The sequence below is a fragment of the Triticum urartu genome, chromosome 6A (assembly GCF_056163025.1).
Source record: "Triticum urartu cultivar PI428250 chromosome 6A, HENAU_Tu73, whole genome shotgun sequence".
NCBI classification, from domain to species: domain Eukaryota; kingdom Viridiplantae; phylum Streptophyta; class Magnoliopsida; order Poales; family Poaceae; genus Triticum; species Triticum urartu.
Window position 1 is genome coordinate 504,745,226 of NC_141878.1, and position 18,795 is coordinate 504,764,020.

General features: G+C 43.9%; 1 protein-coding gene across 1 annotated transcript; it reads right to left on the reverse strand.

The window, feature by feature from the left end:
- Nucleotides 1–10,811: 10,811 nt before the first annotated feature.
- Nucleotides 10,812–16,675, reverse strand: LOC147965916 (DNA-directed RNA polymerases IV and V subunit 4-like). Its single transcript, XM_087528501.1, has 10 exons — nucleotides 16,453–16,675; nucleotides 13,500–13,565; nucleotides 12,479–12,580; nucleotides 12,246–12,353; nucleotides 11,887–11,998; nucleotides 11,690–11,767; nucleotides 11,543–11,576; nucleotides 11,389–11,457; nucleotides 11,210–11,299; nucleotides 10,812–11,107 (listed from the first exon to the last, which is right to left on the reverse strand). The coding sequence occupies exons 1-9, from the start codon at nucleotides 16,496–16,498 to the stop codon at nucleotides 11,225–11,227; spliced, it is 690 nt and encodes a 229-aa protein (XP_087384627.1). The 5' UTR covers nucleotides 16,499–16,675; the 3' UTR covers nucleotides 10,812–11,107; nucleotides 11,210–11,224.
- Between the last annotated feature and the right edge of the window lie 2,120 nt (nucleotides 16,676–18,795).

The window sequence follows — 18,795 nt, forward strand, 5'->3', positions numbered from 1 at the left end:
GCACCTCTAACCCTAGAGGGCAGACATCCTTCTTTGCTTCGTACGTACTCTCGGGCAATTCGTTGTCCTTTGGAAGCATATTCTTTATCATTACCGACAACTTTCCAAATCCCTTGTCAGATACACCATTCTCTGCCTTCCATTGCAGCAATTCCAGTGTAGTGCCCAACTTTTTCTTGTCATCTTCGCAATTCGGGTACAACAATTTCTTGTGATCCTCTAACATGCGCTGCAACTTCTTCTCCAAATCACTTGCGCAGTTTCTCTTTGCATCAGCAATGGCCCGACCTAGATCATCAGCGGGATCATCTGATGCCTCTTCTTCAGCTTCTTCCCGCATTGCCGCTTAGCTTCTTCCCCCATTGTTGTATCATCGTATTCAGGGAACCCATGGCCAGGATAGTTGTCGTCGTCCTCTTCTTCTTCATTGTCTTCCATCATAACCCCTCTTTCTCCGTGCTTGGTCCAAACATTATAGTGGGGCATGAAACCGGACTCAAACAAGTGGACGTGAATGGTTCTTGACGTAGAGTAATTGTGATCATTCTTACAGTCAGCACATGGACAAGGCATAAAACCATCCGCCCGCTTGTTTGCCTCTGCCGCAAGTAGAAAAGTATGCACGCCATTAATGAACTCGGGAGAGCATCGGTCATCATACATCCATTGTCGGCTCATCTTCATTACACAACACCGAAAAGAACAAATTAATACAAGATCATACATAAAGTTCATACAACACTTAAATGCAACAAACAAATAACTCTCTAGCTAAAGAATTTAAATGCAAAAACAAATGCGATCAAGATCGCAACTAAGGTAACAATTGATCCAACAGCATAATGATACCAAGCCTCACTATGAATGGCATATTTTCTAATCTTTCTAATCTTCAAGCGCATTTTCTCCATCTTGATCTTGTGATCATCGACGGCATCGGCAACATGCAACTCCAATTTCATCTTCTCCCCCTCAATTCTTTTCAATTTTCTTTCAAATCCTGGTTTTCTCTTTCAACTAAATTTAACCTCTCGACAATAGGGTCGGTTGGAATTTCCGGTTCACATACCTCCTACATACAAATATCTATGTCAACTTGATGGGCATAATTTGTCATAAACACGAAATGCAACAAATAGTTTTAAAAGAGAATATACCACATCTGAATCATAACAAGGACGAGGGCCGACGGGGACTGATATCAAAACCATGGCACTATGTATAACAAACAACGTACGGGTAAGATAATTATACGAGTAACTATATATCCAAATCACACAAACATCAATTTTTTTATATAAAACATTCATGAACAAGAGGCTCGCCGCAAGGTGGTGCCGGCGATGGGATGGTGCGGGCGATCGACGGTGGTTACGACGGAGATTTAGAAGGCACTAAGTAAACCACACCTACATATGCAAACTAAGTGTTATTTTTGACCTCAAATTGCATGTAAATCAAATACTAGCACATATAATTCCTCCCAAATTACTAAACTCACAAATTAATCACTATATAAAGCATTGCAAGAGCTAATCTAGCAATGAGAGATGAAAGGACAAAGTTGCTAACCTTTGTGATCATTTGAATGGATGGGGGCCTTCAAATCTTGACAAATTTTGGGGAAAATGTGTGATGAGCTCGAGAGGAAGAGGGGAAGAACAGAGAGGAGAGGGGAAATGGGAAGAACAAAGCGAGCTCGGGTGGACGAAGGGTTTATGTAGGACGACCTGGTACTAAAGGTGCTGGAGGGGCCCCAGACTGACAACATCCTGCCACCACTCACTTCAGTACCGGTTCGTGGCACGAACCAGTCCTAAAGGTTCACCATGAACCGGTACTAATGAGAGCGGCCAGCTAGCCGTTGGAACCGGCACTACACATTAGTGCTGGCTCAAAATCAAACCGGCACTAATGTGCTTCACATTTGACCCTTTTTCTACTAGTGTGAAGGGACAGTTCGCCTCTGATTTTTGAGTTATCAACGGGGAAGATGAATCCCCAGGCTCCTGGCTGGAATAAGAGGTGTGCGAGGAACTGAATTTAAACTGAGAAGATGTGCCATGAATAATTTCAGTAACTTATTTTTTTGGCTGTGTATAGTGATGCAATATTGATTGAAATTGTTGGTGTCTTTAATCCATGGTTTGATATGAATTAGTGTTAAAGCTTGATGTTTTGAATGATTAATATATTCTAGTAGATATGTAGTTAGAACTATAATTTGATGGACAGTGAATCAAATTGGTTGACAGAAACATTTGAAATCCCTTCCGCCGAGAATTTGTGTTGCTGCTCCTAGCAGGACCCCTTTCCCAAAATCGCGTTAGTGCATTTCAGAAGGCAGTAAAGGTGTTTGTAGAAAACCCAACTGAAAATGGTATCTCTCCAGTGCTAAGTACTACTTTTCACTCGCTGGGTGAAGCATATGATTTCTACAACTTGTATTTTTGGGAGAAGGGGTTTGGGATTAGGTATGGTACAAAAGCCAGCTCAATGTTGAGAGGAGGAAGTGTATGCAGAAAATCATCTGCGGATGCTCAGTAAGGAACAAATTCCGCTTGGTGATGCTAGTTTACTGGATGTTGTTCCGGAGATCAACGCAATGCATGTTCATACCTTTCAGGCATCATCAGCTTGCTCGGCAACTTGGGGCAGAGCTTGATGCGGAATGTGAGCATAACAAAAAATGTTTGATTTAAAAATATTTACTGATTACTACATGTAGAAGTAACTGGTAATTGTGTGTGTATGTTGTTGCATATGAGATGGAGAGAGCAACCCGCGCACCGACACTGAATGTGCAGACGGGTTTGGTTATGGGGTTATTGACATCTTTGACAATGAAATCAAAGATGAAGTTGATTTGGAAGAAAGCAATGATGAAGTTGATTCAGAAGAATGGTCTGATGATCCTAAGCATGGTAGTCTTATTGAGACAGACTGAAGGCTGAGGGAGCAAGAGTAGAAAGATGCAGAAGTCGTGAAGATGTATCAAGAAATGTATGATAAAAATGTTGATCTGCAAGAAGAACAAGGTCGTGAGGTTGCAATGGTGTGTTAAAAAATGTATGATCAAAATGGTAAATGTGGCTGGAAGGAAGATGAGATGATGCAAGACATTCTGGTAATGTCTTGGACACAAAGCAACTAAGCCATTTATGTTTTGCTACAGGTACTAAAGCTCAGATCGCCAATGCATCGGCAACATAAAACTTGCTTAGGAGGTTGAGCCTGCAGGTCAAGAAACAAGCCCCATGGTGGGTGGTCGTAGAGGTATGTTAGCAAACAAGTTAGATTAGATATTGAGTGTGTCATGTGAAAGATCGTGGATGTCGCCTAGAGGGGGGTGAATAGGCATTTTAAAATAATTACGGTTTAGGCTTGAACAAATGCGGAATAAACCTAGCGGTTAATTTGTCAAGCACAAAACCTAAAACAACTAGGCTCACCTATGTGCACCAACAACTTATGCTAAGCAAGATAAGCAACTATGTGATAGCAAGATATATGACAATAAACAATATGGCTATCACAAATTAAAGTGCATAAGTAAAGGGCTCGGGTAAGAGATAACCAAGGCACGCGGAGACGACGATGTATCCCGAAGTTCACACCCTTGCGGATGCTAATCTCCGTTTGGAGCGGTGTGGAGTCACAATGCTCCCCAAGAAGCCACTAGGGCCACCGTAATCTCCTCACGCCCTCGCACAATGCAAGATGCCGTGATTCCACTAAAGGGCCCTTGTGGGCAGTCACCGAACCCATACAAATGGCGACCCTTGGGGGCGGTCACCGAACTCATACACTTTGGAGACCCTTGGGGGCGGTCACCGGTACCCGTCAAATTGCTCGAGGCGATCTCCACAACCTAATTGGAGACCCCGACGCTTGCTCGGAGCTTTACACCACAATGATTGAGCTCCGAACACCACCAACCGTCTAGGGCGCCCAAGCACCCAAGAGGAACAAGCTCAAGGGTACCAAGCACCCAAGAGTAATAAGCTTCTCAACTTGTAACTTCCACGTATCACCGTGGAGAACTCAAACCGATGCACCAAATGCAATGACAAGGGAACACAGAGTGCCCAAGTCCTTCTCTCTCAAATCCCACCGAAGCAACTAATGCTAGGGAGGAAAATGAGAGGAAGAACAAGAAGGAGAACACCAAGAACTCCAAGATCCAAGGGGTTCCCCTCACATAGAGGAGAAAGTGATTCGTGGAAATGTGGATCTAGATCTCCTCTCTCTTTTCCCTCAAAAACTAGCAAGAATCCATGGAGGGATTGAGAGTTAGCACGCTCGAAGAAGGTCAACAATGGGGGAAGAACACGAGCTCAAAGGATAAGGTTCATTGGGGAAGAAGACCCCCTTTTATAGGAGGGAAAAAAAGTCAAACCGTTATGTGCTCAGCCCGCACACGAGCGGTACTACCACTCCACGAGTGGTACTACCGCTTGGGCGGAAGAAACAGGGAAAAGGAGCAACAAACATGAACCTTGGGGCGGTAGTACCGCATATAAGTGGTACTACCGCTCACCCCAGTGGTACTACCGCTGGAGGAGCAGAACACGAGACCAAAAGAGGCAGAGCAGAGTATGGCGGCAGTAATGCAGTAGCGGTACTACCGCCCGACCGGAGCGGTACTACCGCTTAGGCGGTACTACCGTGCCTTACTACCGTGCAACTACTGCTAAACCCGACATGAAAAGAGCAGGACCCAAATTCGAGGCGATAGAAGAGCGGCACTGCAGCGGTACTATGGCTGAGAGCTCCAAGCGGTACTACCGCTTGGGCTCGCGGTACTACCTCTGGGACCAGACAAAAGCCACTTCCAAGAAAACAAGAACTGCCATAACTTCTGCATATGAGCTCCGAATTGAGCAAACTCAAGCTTGTTGGAAACAAGACGAAAAGTAGTATCAAAACGGCGAAGAAGGAGGTAGGGGAGGTATGCCTAACAAATGGAGGAGTGAAACCTCCAACAGAGAAGAACGGGCATAACCTCCAACATCGAAAACATCATAGAAGATGCAAGTGAACTCCGTTTTCGATAAACTCGAGCTTGTCATCAAGATGACCATAAGCTCCAAAACTCTCAAAGAGAACCAAACAAGAACCAAGAAAGATGATGCAAGGATGCAATGGTTTGAGCTCTCTATGAACGATACGATCAAGCTACTCATCGAGAGCCCCCCTTGATAGTACGAAAATCGATCCTATAACCCGGACTCCCAACTACCACTATGAGACCGGTAAAATAGAAAACCTATCAGGGGCAAACCTTTGTCTTGCACATAGTCCACTTGAGCTAGATGATGACGATCTTGACTCCCTCAAGTTGGACCACCTTTCTTGATTGTGTCGGCTCGATGAAGACTAGTTGATTGCTCCCCCATAATCCATCATGGGTCAGCCACTCTTCGGCACATCTTCATAAATCCATTGTTACCATAATGGACGACAAGCTTCAAGCATTTGATCTCTTCATGATGGTCCACTTGAACTTGCACATCGCAACCTAACCCCACAAAGAACTCTCACGAAAACCATGGGTTAGCAAACAAAGCGTAATGGACAATGCTTACCATACCATGGGATTACTTGATCCCTCAGTACATATTGTATGCTTTGTGTGTTGATCAACTTGATTCATTCTTGACTTAATCTTGATCAACCTTGAATCTTTCCAATTCTCTTCATTTGGATGATATCTTGAAGGTAGACATGAATGATCACACAATCTTCTTCTTCAATACATGCTTGCAACTCACATGACCAATCTTTGGATAATTCCTTGAATAGCACCTTGGTTGACACAAACTCTCCTTGAAACCAACACATGTACTCCAAGAAAAGCCTATGGACAAAACCTTCAAATATAACTCAAGGCAACCATTAGTCCATAAAGATTGTCATCAATTACCAAAACCAAACATGGGGGCACCGCATGTTCTTTCATCATGCCATATGTTACAATTTTTTCAAGTAAACACTAGCACAGGTGTGAAATATGCTGACACTGATTTAACTGCTCTGTCAACTGCAGTTGTAGCTATTCCGGTTAAGGAAGAAGCCGAAGAGAGTTGCCATCGCTTGCAGGCAAATATCGGAGGTTAGGCGGACCGAAAAATTGTTGGAACATGCAACAAAACTTTTAAAATGTGTTTTTGGATTGCAGTTTGAATATTTACTACAAACAACTCTGCTTTGCAGGACAGGCGTACATTAGTGGTGCATCCCCGACAAGGAACACGAGTTCCATGAAGGGGCCTTGGAGACAGAAAGGGAAGAAGAAGTCGAACAGAGGATCAAAGAGGAAGCAGAAGGTGTGGTTCTCCAACATTGTGGAGACCATATGCCTATCAGATTCCTCTGAGAGCGAAGACAGTTCTAGCGATGATGGAACACATCAAGCGGGCATGTCGATGAGCTCATACATCTTCCTGGTAGCAACAATAGATGGTTTTGATACATCAGTGGCAAATGACATTATGTCGGCGAGTTCAATTAGGGTGGAAGAGCCACGGAAAGCCATGTCAAGAAGTCCAACAAGCACTGGTGATGGTACAGGCCTCCATGATGTCAGTAACAACCATGTTTCTATAAGGAATACTTTTCTATTAGATAGTACTCACTCCGTCCCATGTTAATGTTTTGCAATTGTAGTTGTTGCTCCACACACACGTGCAAGGAAGTTATGTGCGAGGAAGAAGCTAAGGAAGTCATGGCCGCCAATCTAGTTTCTTGCGGCGCGGTTGGAGAGGAGAAGAACATCAAGATGCAGGCAGACGCGGACGTCTGCAATCCCACTTCGTCCACGCTGCAAAAAATAGGTAAACAGCCTCGCGGATGAGAGCCACGGGATTTAAGTGGGTTTGACAAACTTATCCTGCCTGGTGTGCTAGGCCTGCCTAGCCTGCGAGGAGAGAGCACAATTAAGTGAATAAGTTGGCAGCTGATAGGGCAAGCCACCGCCGTTCATCACAGCCAGGTTAGCGTCTCGCTCATCCCTGCTGGCGCCACCCCTGTTTCTCGCTCGTCCCCGTGTGCACTGTCTGTCTCCGCTGGCGCCGCCCCTACTACCTACTCGCAGCCACCCGTGGATCAAGATGCCAAGTGTTGCGGTGGATGAGCACAAGAATGCAGCAGAGGAGGAGAAGAATCCTGCGTGGGAGGGTGAGGAGGACAAGAATCCGGCGAGAAAGGAGGTGCGGGTACAGGTTTGATCCTCTCTTCCACCTATGCTTAATGTGATCTATGTATTTAGCTGTGGGATTTACTACTAACTTTTTCCTGAGATTGCACATATCAGTGAATTAAATATGAAGTATCTTCATTTGTACTGCCTTCTGGTCCATTGTGATGTGCCTAGTTCATTCCAAGTAGTGATGACTGATGATTGCCTACGTACTGTTGGGTTAGTAGGTGGAATCAGTGAGAAATGATGGATGAACAGTGTGTATGTGCATAAATATGTGACTAAGATTGGGTTCCAGCTCCAAAGTTATTGTTGATAGATGAACTCGGACTGAATGGGGTGCTATTACTACCGATGAACAATGTTGTTAGTTAATCTTTTATTATATGCACTAGTAGGAGATACTACTGAACTTAAGCGAAAGATGTTCCTGTTGATGAGGGAATCTTTTCTGGTCCAAGTGTATTGCAAATACAAGAGGCATCTTAAGATTTGTTTGTGTTGTTTGCTGCCCTGATTCTTTCAAATGTGAATTATGTGTGTTTTGTTTCCTCTGTTTTCTTGATGGGGAGCATGTTCTCGAGTAGTATAATTTTTGCCCCGTGGTCTGAACAGTTCAGGGGAAGCAGCTGGCATTAGAAAGACTACTAATGTGGACACAACAAGTATGAAGTAACTGAAGAAGATAGAAGAACATTAACCAGACCTAGTCAAGATAGTGTGTTAGTGGGTTTCATTGGGTGTAAATAGTTAACTGTTGTGGTTGATGCTGTCAACTTTAAGGCTGCAATTTCTATTTTTGGGTTTGTGTGACAAACGAAACGATGTTGCTTGCTGAGAAAATTCATATCCATATCCCTTTGTCCTTGAGTTTTTTGTTGATGATGCGTGCATGTTATATATTACGTGGCAGCAGCATCAGCGTGTTAACAGTCAGCATTAGCATTGCAGGCATCCTGGACAGCTCAGTGGCAGACGAGGGCAGCCGCTAATCATGCAATTAATGATCACGGACTCTGGCCGACGCCCCGCAGACGGCAGAGAAGATCTGGAAGAGGGTGGATGTGGATGTCTACCGTTAGTGGGACCAGGTCTGAGCCGTGGCCCATAACTCGCACGGCCGGCTGAGCCGGTTAGCTTGGGACGTGACTGTGGCATTAAATGCAGTAGATAGATGGGACCTGACGCGGAGATAGGATGGGTATACTATTCGCAATACACAAGAATATACATGGGTGGTTGTGAATCTTGGGGCCAACGAAAGACTGAGATATGTAGTGCATCTGAGCTCAAGCTCAGAATAGCACTTTCGTCGGCTTACTCACAACATAGGTTACAAAGAAAACACTCATTTATTTTTCCTTCCGGCCCAATTGAAAGAAAAAAAAAAGATGCGGAGTAGGCCCCTTGGCTGACGCAAGGGACTGACTCCCTATGTCCCAATCGAGGGGTGGGGGGGTGGGGGCGGGGGATGAGGAGCAGGCCCTTAACTGGCCAGTTTGGAGGCCCAACCTAAAAATTTATTTATGCATGGATGAACAAAAATTTTAATACCACGTCAGATAGGTACGAAAGAAAATAATTTCATATGATGGACAGACCAAAAGTTTAGAGAAACGCATCTCCCTTTTATTATTATTATTATATAGGGAAAAGCCCATGAATTGCAAGGGTATAAAATAAATCTAAGAGTTTGTGTGGTATTTGAGAGTTACATATCATGGTGAAATACTAAGTTTTTTCAATCAAATTGGTTGTAAAATCCATAAGGATCCACTTTACGAAGATCCCATTGTGTTCCAAAAGCTCGTAATCTTCTTCTCTGCTAATAAAACCTACTCCTTCAACTCTCTCTAAAGAAATTGGATTATGTGTAATAAGTTGTTGATATTCAACAACCCTGTGTAAAATAAAATAAAAAGCTGCACAGTAACTGTCAAAAAAAAAAGTTGCACAGTATACACCACGCTGTTTTTGTAGTCTTCGAGGGTTTATGCAGTGCTAGTACTAGCAAAGCAGTTTCCTTCCAGAAGAAAGAAAAGAACTAAAAATTAGAACCAAGGATATTCAATAGTTTTAGACAGCAGATTCTCATAGAAAAAATATCAAAAACTGAAACAAACAACTATTTGAAATCAGCTTTGCTAGTGAAGCTAAATCTAGATCCGAGCCATTTTCAATGCAATTGGCTGAAGCATGTCCAGACATACTTCAATGGCAATCGACGGGCTATTCAAAGCCAGTTGAAACTGAAACAAACAGGTTAGAGAAAGGAATCAACTTAAAAATTTATTTATGCATGAATGGACAAAATTTTTAATACCACGTCAGATAGGTCCGAAAGAAAATAATTCCATATGATGGACGGACCAAAAGTTTAGAGAAACGCACCTCCCTTTTATTATTATTATTATATAGGGAAAAGCCCATGAATTGCAACGGGTATAAAATAAATCTAAGAGTTTGTGTGGTATTTGAGAGTTACATGTCATGGTGAAATACTAAGTTTTTTCAATCAAATTGGTTGTAAAATCCACAAGGATCCACTTTACGAAGATCCCATTGTGTTCCAAAAACTCGTAATCTTCTTCTCTGCTAATAAAACCTACTCCTTCAACTCTCTCTAAAGAAATTGGATTATGTGTAATAAGTTGTTGATATTCAACAACCCTGTGTAAAATAAAATAAAAAGCTGCACAGTAACTGTCAAAAAAAAAGTTGCACAGTATACACCACGCCGTTTTTGTAGTCTTCGAGGGTTTATGCAGTGCTAGTACTAGCAAAGCAGTTTCCTTCCAGAAGAAAGAAAAGAACTAAAAATTAGAACCAAGGATATTCAATAGTTTTAGACAGCAGATTCTCATAGAAAAAATATCAAAAACTGAAACAAACAACTATTTGAAATCAGCTTTGCTAGTGAAGCTAAATCTAGATCCGAGCCATTTTCAATGCAATTGGCTGAAGCATGTCCAGACATACTTCAATGGCAATCGACGGGCTATTCAAAGCCAGTTGAAACTGAAACAAACAGGTTAGAGAAAGGAATCAAACTCAATGCAAAACTAGGAAAACAGGGATGTCTTCAAAGGGGAATTTGCTTAGCGGTTCAAATGGCCCTGTGCACGCCCAAGCAAACTTTGATCACCTATCAGTCTCTGCAAGCAGCAGATATATCTAAAGGTACCAGGAAAAAAAAGCAAGTGAAGGGTAAAAAATAAAACCTATGTAGTAAACAAAATAGGTTTTATGTTGGATTCCTAAGAACAAACTGCTTAGCTAAGGGTTGCTTTGATGTATAGGATTCTCAAAACACAGGAATAGAATAAACAAATGATTAACAAAGCTACAGGAATAACAACGAATGGAAGGGATCTAAATCCTCAGTCCTATAAGATTCCTTTGAATCAAAGGAGCCCTAAAACCCCTGAAACTACAAATTTAAATCAAATAGGTTTTATGTAGGATTGCTAATCATTCTAGCTAAAACCGATAAACCTACAAATTCATTCTGCCCTACCAGAGCTGCCGTCTACAGAAAACCCAAACTAGAAGTAAAAAGCCGCACCCAGAAGAGATGCGATTCACAGAGAAGTAAACAGACAAGCAGAAATGCAGAAACACACAGGCCGCAACAACAATATTCATCGCTCAGGCGTGCCAGACCATCGGGCATAACTTGGCAATTCAGAGTACATCACCCCAACAACTAGCTAAACCGGCAGCTAGACACAAGCTAGTTTCCAAAAGTCAAAGTTCAACCAGCCAGACCTAGAACTGGCACACAGGTGCACAGCACGGTTTACATACACACAACTTGATTTCGGCCCTCGAAAGAAAGAGCTCGATTTCGGTGAACAACCATACACCACAGAGACCCCCGTTACGGATCCTTCATTGCCCGATCAGCTGCATATATGGTTAAGATTAAGACCCATTCAGAAATTTAGATCATAAAGAAAGGCGAGCGATCAGGAAGAGGTGTGGTTCAAAGATTTGCCCCAGGATTACCTGTGTAGCTGAGGTTCACTTGGAGACTTTTATGTTAGCGAGGGCAGCAAGAGCCTCCACGATCTTGCCTTCATTGATGGACCTAGTAGCCTGTGCAAAGAAATTTGGATTTTGCAGGACTGAGTTCCTGGTAAAATATGAAATGGCATATATCCCAAATGTCAGCAAAAGACACTGACCTTGAGAGACGGTATCAGTGCATAAACCTCTTCGATGGTCTCAGGCCCAATGTTCGCTATCATGCATATCTGTTACAGGTACAACAAACCATTTTATGTTTGAGATGAGGGAAATGAGATACAAGAAGGTGAGAGGAAAAGAAGGCTTACGAACCTCGCCATCATTAACACCATAGTCTTTAAGAGGTCTGCAGCTACGAGTCAAGGAAAATAACTACAAAGTGGTTGCTTGGCGAAACAATTTGACTGCGTAACCACAATGCAATCTCTAATATTAGTTCTTAACCAAAACAAAGGATACTCCAGAATTTCTTTCACCGACTTCGCAGAGGTGAAGTGATTTCCTTCTTTTGCATATTGAAAGGCCTTGTCAAACGACCTGCCGGTGCAAGAAGAAAAGATTAAACATGGAGTCACACAAGCTAACAGACTGGAACACCACATAAACAATCATTAGCGGAACATAATAACAGAATTAAAACAAGAGATATTCCTTACTCGGGAATTTTTATAGTCGGATCCTCTGATAAGATAGCCATATGTCCTTGAATTTTCTGCAACATTTCTGCTGCTTCACAGTTCGATAACAATATAGAATTTGGAGGCATATCTGCAACCAATTCTTATGCGGGAATCAGCTTGCCTTTTTTATGTTTAGACAGAAGGGGCGTTTGAAAATCATAATATAAGATGTGTGCCCGTTTCAAATGATGTAAAACTAACAATCTCATTAGACGGAACTTCTCAAGTAAAGAGTCTACTGAAATTCCATAAACTACCGAACTTTAACTACTATTAAGGTTACTATGAAATAAGCTTCTAGAAAAATAGAGGATATTTCAACGGAAGGAACTGACCAAGCTGAAGCTTTAGTTCTGCATCAGACATTGCAGGCTTTGCATTTGATGCGGAGCCCTTCCCGCCTTTCCCAGCACTAAATGCCTTCCCTCCTTTGCTACCTTCTCCTATGAGAACATAATACATGAAAGACACAGAAAGACAATCTATTATGTAACTAGAACTTTCAGTTTTATCGGCAACTCTTGAATGGATGAATGTATAGCAAAAGTACAAAATGATGCATCCATACCATTAGAAAAGGATGAAGCCTTTCCACCAGTTTTTAGGCTATCAGATGAAGCTTTCCCATTTGACTTGGAGTGTGTGGGGGGAGCCTCTTCTTCGAAAAAATCTAAATACAGGCAGTGATATATGAGTTTCTTGTATATTTTCAACTATATATCAATACAGTATTCACATTGACTTAATCGGTTTCATTCAACTATCCGGTAAATTTTAGTGCTTATTTATGTACTGTGATCAGATATTCTGCCCTATCTAATACTGCAACAGTTACAGTGTAAGCAGCTCAATGATTACCATTTGTTATGCACAGCCATAAATTGGGGAAACAAAACAAACAGTGTCTTGCCTTCAACTACAAACGATATGAAGTGTCCTTTCACACTCAATGTAATGGTAAATAACATCAACTATGAGTAAATAGTCAACGAATCATCTGCAAATAAAACCAAAGGGGAACCACAAACATGGTATATAATTTTCTTCCGACATTTTTTTCTGTAGTATTTGATCGATCCTATGAAGGCTGCCAAGATAAGTATTTGGGGAGCGTAGAAGGTTGCGGGAATCTTCTAGTTAAATCATTCTTTAATCTTTACTGGAACAAAAAGTATCATTTAAAGTTTTCAAACAGAAAAGTTTACTACCTTCTTGCTAAAGATGCCCTAAGCCCAATGGAATTTTCTTGACAGTGAATTTTCTTGACAGTGATAAATAAAACACAATGATCATATCAGACAGATAGCTCGTAACGTGCTAGCAGACACAAGTGATATTCTTTAATTCTTATAACAAAAGCAAATACCAAAGGATTTTCTCATGGAGCAGAGCTGTGATAAGTGTAGTAAAACTAGATTTAAGTAGAACAGCAGTATGAACACATGTGACTTGGCATGCCCAGACCAAGTAGCCAGACATAAAACATATCATAAGAAGGATAATGTGAGTTGAAAATAAAAAGGATTTAGTCCAATAAATAAACTGTTGCCTGGAAAATGTTTAATGACGAGATTGGGCAATATTATTACCATCAGAATCAGAATCAGAAAGGTGAATAACATCATTAGAATTGTTCTGCCTTCCGTTCGGTGCTCCTGCAAAAATAAAACAGGTAAGAAATATGTCAAACTCTAAACTTGCCTTCGAAAGCTCAACTTCTCAAAAAACACAGCATTCATTTTGATGAAGCTGTAAAATCATCAATCATCATATAGCAGGATCACACAACTGAACAACAAAAAAACATACCATAAAAGCCTTAGATTAAAAAACTTCCCTGTCAGACATAAATACCTTTATTCTGTTCAGGTTTGGCACCTGCAACGGTGCGGGGTTGTCGCTCCGGTTTGGCATGGTAAAGGATATTACTGGGCGGGGCATGGAATGTCGAATATCCTGCGCGTTCTGATGGTAGCGGCCGTGCGAGGCGGCGCTGGGGTTGGCGCTCAGGTTCAGGTTTGTGTTTGGGTTAAGTGTGTGGATGGAGTTGCCTGAGCTGGCCATGGGAGATTGGCGATCCTGCAGGCGGCCCAAGGCGGCTCTGAGGTTAACACTCAGGTTCAGGTCTTGCCTGTAGGAGTTGAGGTATCGGAGATCCTGCGGGTAGTGAAGGTAGCTGCCGGGCAAGGCGGCGCTAGGGTTTGCATTTAGATCTGGAATGGAGAAGGAGCGGTGCATGGGGAAGGAGATGGCTGGGCGGTGCATGGGGAAGGAGATCGCTGGGCGGTGCATGGGGAAGGAGATGGGTGGGCGGGGCATAGGGGGATGAAGATCCTGCGTGTGGTGGAGGTAGGGGCCGCCGTGAAAGGCAGAGGTGGCCGAGGGGTGGGAGTAAGGGCCGAACGGCGGCGGCGGGCCGACGGCGGCAGGGAACGTGGGTGCAGCGGTAGGCGCAGCGGTAGGAGGCGAACCGAAGAGAATACCCATGTCGGAGGGAGGATCGGGGTTGTTAGTGTTCGGATTAGGGTTAAGGTTTCTGGCTGGAGGCGCCATGGGAGGCGGCGGCGGAGTAGATCTGGAGAAGAGGGGAAGAGGAGGAAAGTTGGAGGTGGGATGAACCGGAAATGGAGGTCAATAACTCAATATATAGGCGGTGGTTGTTTTGTTGCTGTCGTGCCCCGCAATTTCACTTTATTTGCGCCCCGCAATTTCACTTTAATTGTGCCCCGCAATTTCACTTTATTTTGACTTAAGCCTCTCAGTTCCAAACAAGTTGCGGTAGGCTAGAGTTAAAACCGATAAGATCTCGAAACCAAGTCATGGTTCTGCCACATGGATAGCTAACTTCCACGCACCCATGCCCATGGCTAGTTCTTTGGTGATAGTGCTGCTAAATATTGCTATTTTAAATTAATTCCAAAAACACCCAGTACAATATGCAGACTTGATACATGTACATCACTCCATTCCACGCAGTTCAACAAGACAACAAGGTTGTGGTGTGTGTTACTAAGATGCTGCGAAATAGATAACCTATTACTTCAAATAAGCAAGGGATAAATCATCATGTTCTCCAAAGTAGTATATTCTTGAGAGAGAATTTACGGCATGTCGTAAGCCGTTCTAACAAAGGTACAAAAAAAAAACGCTAACTATCACAGAACCACGAGCATATCACACATGTGATATTTCAGAATAGGCATATACCTCAGTTTCTAGTTTAGTTCTACATTTGATACAAGGATTTTCCTTCACCAAAATAGTGAAGGTTGGATTAACTAAGGGGCTGCTTGGTTCCCAGCCACACTTTCCCACATATCAAGTTAGGCAAGTTTGACCAGGTTAGGTGTGTGTTTGGTTCTAGCCACACCTAAGGCAAGATTCTTTTTGTTCAATATAAGTCCACATGTCATACACACAAAAAGTGTGGCAAAATTCCCTTGGGCAATCCAAAGTGAGGCTAAGAATTTGAGCACCTAAGCTAAGGCAATTAGTTACCAACCAAACATGCCCTACATTAACAGCCAGCCTTCCTCTGCAGAGCAGAAAAAAAAAGAGAACACACCAAGATGCTCAAGCATGGAATTTAAATATACAGACCAAGCTTATGTGCTTAACTGCACCAAAATCAACAAAAATTCTTCCAAGGAACGCATGCAAGACATATCCACGGATATTCACTCTCTTGTTGAAGGGAAGGACCATTCGTTAGACTAAAACCCTTAGGAATCGCTAAATTTAGCAATGCACTTGTGCATAAACACAAATAATCCATTTAGTGTTACCTTATTCACAGGCAAGCAGACCCAAAACCTATTAGGCTGCTAGTGATTCGACAATGCCCAGCAGCGTTTAATGCATCGTCATTTTGAGCAAGCTGTGTCACGATCAACTCAATTATCTACTTTTCCAGCTTTCCTTGAGACACCAAATTATAAGAACCCACCCACACCACATATGAATGTGACACAACCAGTAGGAAAGTTGTTAAAGATTAATTTGGTAACAAATATTAGCCAGATGTATTTCTACAAGCGCACATAACAGATAACCCAATCCAATTCTACGATCCAAAGGGCATTGTCAGGAAAAAAAATCTTAAGGACTGGAACCCTTCTCAAAAGTCCTACAGTCGAAAGAGGCCCTGAACAAACAGCTCTGTTTTGTCGTGGATATATCACACCCATAACAAAATCCGATTAAAACAACATAATAAACAACCAAATCATAAGCCCTCGCACCGATCAAATTGGATCTAAACCTTCTCCGATAGCCAAAATTCATATCCTTCCGATGCCCACCCGCCAGGGCACCAGTACCGTGACAACAAAACCCTCGGCGTTCTGTAAACCCTAATCCTTGGCCATTCGCATCGGATCCTACTCGATAGACGCGAAGATCCCCGCATCCACCGGGTTTTATCCGGTGAATGTCGCGTTGGTCGAGGATTGAGACGACATCGACGCAAAAAAAAAAAAAAAACAGGGAAACAGGGGATAAAAAGAAAGGGGGGGGGGGGGGGGGGGGGTGAACGGGGATCACCTGACTTGGACGGGGGGTAGGACCCTTTCCCTCCCCTGTTCGCCATTGCGGAGGAGAAGGCGGTGGAGATCAGGAGGCGCCTGCCGGAGTCGGTCGCTTCGCTCTCCGCACCGGTGCCGCACGCGCCCCGCTGCTCACTTTTTTTTGAGAAATGCCCCGCTGCTCACTGCTCGCTGTCGCTGGCGAGGAGACGGAGAGTGAGAGTGCGACCGGCCTCTGCCCGGATGTATTGACGGGTTTATAAAGTTGGGCTGGGGTGTTTTTTTTTAGGCAAAGTTGGGCTGGGGAGTGAGAGAGAGAGGCTCTGCAGGCGGGCTCTGGGCTCGGGTGGACTATGGGCCCATGAGTCAATGTTCTGCAGTCCGGACGAGGGCCAATTTCAACAAAATACAATTGTCTCAAAAAAAATGCAACCATGCGGATACACGATGATGCAAGCGCCACCGACTGGTGCCCAACCGGAGGATCCGCAGTGCCTCGTTGGAGACCCATTCCCTCCTCCACTCCCTCTTATAAGCTCGCAGGTGTGGTAATTTTCAACAAATTGCTCCGTCAAAATCACACAAAAAAACACCACGGCAACGAGGAAAAAATGATGTGTGCATATGGGCCAGGAAGAGTAGGGCATGGGAGCCAAAGTTAGGGCAGGAGTACAACTTGGGGCTGCACGATCGGTCGCCGGCTTAGGGGATCTCTCTTATTGAAGCAATCTAGGGAGAGAAGAGAGAGCATGAGAGTATCTACGATCACAGGTATAAAAAACATATCTGCGTCTGGGCGTGTCTGCGGACAAATGACTGATCAACACGCAAGAATTCGATTTCACAACTGTATACCTCATTTTCAAATTATCAAATCCATACAAGTACATGCCACATAAAATTAATCTACATTTTCGGCGGTAAACATCCTTGTTGTTCCGACCGTGTCCATGTACAGCGGCCGACTTAACCCCTCGAGGTGAAGGCGCAGTTGCCGGCGAGGTAATGTAGGACATGTGACACGGACCGGCTCACGGGACTCGATGCGCCTTCATCTCCCATGCCCTATTCTTCCTCGTCGAAGTCCACAACTTGTTCGTTGCAACTGGGCATGAGGTCGATGATGGATGTGGCGAGCGGTCGGGCCGGACGGCATGCAGCTCCGCCTTCGCTGCCTGGGCGGCGAGAGCTTCCGTGGCCATCCGCTCTTGGTGCCTTGCACCTCGCGTCTGCAGCGTGCTTGCCATACACCATGCTGACATTGACCTCTGGCTCGGAGCCCACCCCCGCGGGGACGTCGCGCCACCGAATGGGTTGCGCTGTCATCCCAGGGTTCAGCTGCCAGACGGCCTGCATTGCGTTCGGCAAGGTAGGGGTACAACGCCTCCCACCACGAGCCCCGGGTAGATCCAGTCGCATTCACGCGAACACAATGGGTTCCTAGCGATACGAGTCCGTCCACGATCGGGCGCACTCCTCTCGGGAGCGATGGAGAGCCACACGGACTGCCATCTCCTCCTCGTGACTGTAAGGAACAAGGTCCCAGTCGTAGGATCCAGACATCCCGGAGTTAGATTCGTTGCCTGCCACGCTAGAAACAAACGGATTTCGACGAAGGAGAGCTTGGGGGAGAGGGGAGTGAAGTGGAGTGTGGCTAGGGTTTCTTCCAGAGTGCGATTATGGTTGAATATATGTGGGTCGGGTGGGCCATTTGTTGCAAATATGCCCTAGAGGCAATAATAAAATGGTTATTATTGTATTTCCTTGTTCATGATAATTGTCTATTGTTCATGCTATAATTGTATTAACCGGAATCCGTAATACATGTGTGAATACATAGACCACAACATGTCCCTAGAAAGCCTCTAGTTGACTAGCTCGTTGATCAATAGATGGTCATGGTTTCCTGACCATGGACATTGGATGTCATTGATCACTGGATCACATCATTAGGAGAATGATGTGATGGACAAGACCCAATCCTAAGCCTAGCACAAGATCGTATAGTTCGTATGCTAAAGCTTTTCTAGTGCCAAGTATCATTTCCTTAGACCATGAGATTGTGCAACTCCCGGATACCGTAGGAATGCTTTGGGTGTATCAAACGTCACAACGTAAGTGGGTGGCTATAAAGTTGCACTGCGGGTATCTCCGAAAGTGTCTGTTGGGTTGGCACGAATCGAGACTGAGATTTGTCACTCCGTGTAACGGAGAGGTATCTCTGGGCCCAGTCGGTAGGACATCATCATAATGTGCACAATGTGACCAAGAAGTTGATCACGGGATGATGTGTTACGGAACGAGTAAAGAGACTTGCAGGTAACGAGATTGAACGAGGTATCGGGATACCGACGATCGAATT

Excerpts from the sequence above, each read along its gene's own strand:
- LOC147965916 (XM_087528501.1), bottom strand. The coding sequence starts at position 16,498 with ATGGCGAACAGGGGAGGGAAAGGGTCCTACCCCCCGTCCAAGTCAG. Across the intron at positions 11,768-11,886 it reads CCGACTATAAAAATTCCCGA|GTCGTTTGACAAGGCCTTTC; the intron begins GTAAGGAATATC and ends TTGCACCGGCAG. Across the intron at positions 11,577-11,689 it reads TCGGTGAAAGAAATTCTGGA|ACCTCTTAAAGACTATGGTG; the intron begins GTATCCTTTGTT and ends TCGTAGCTGCAG.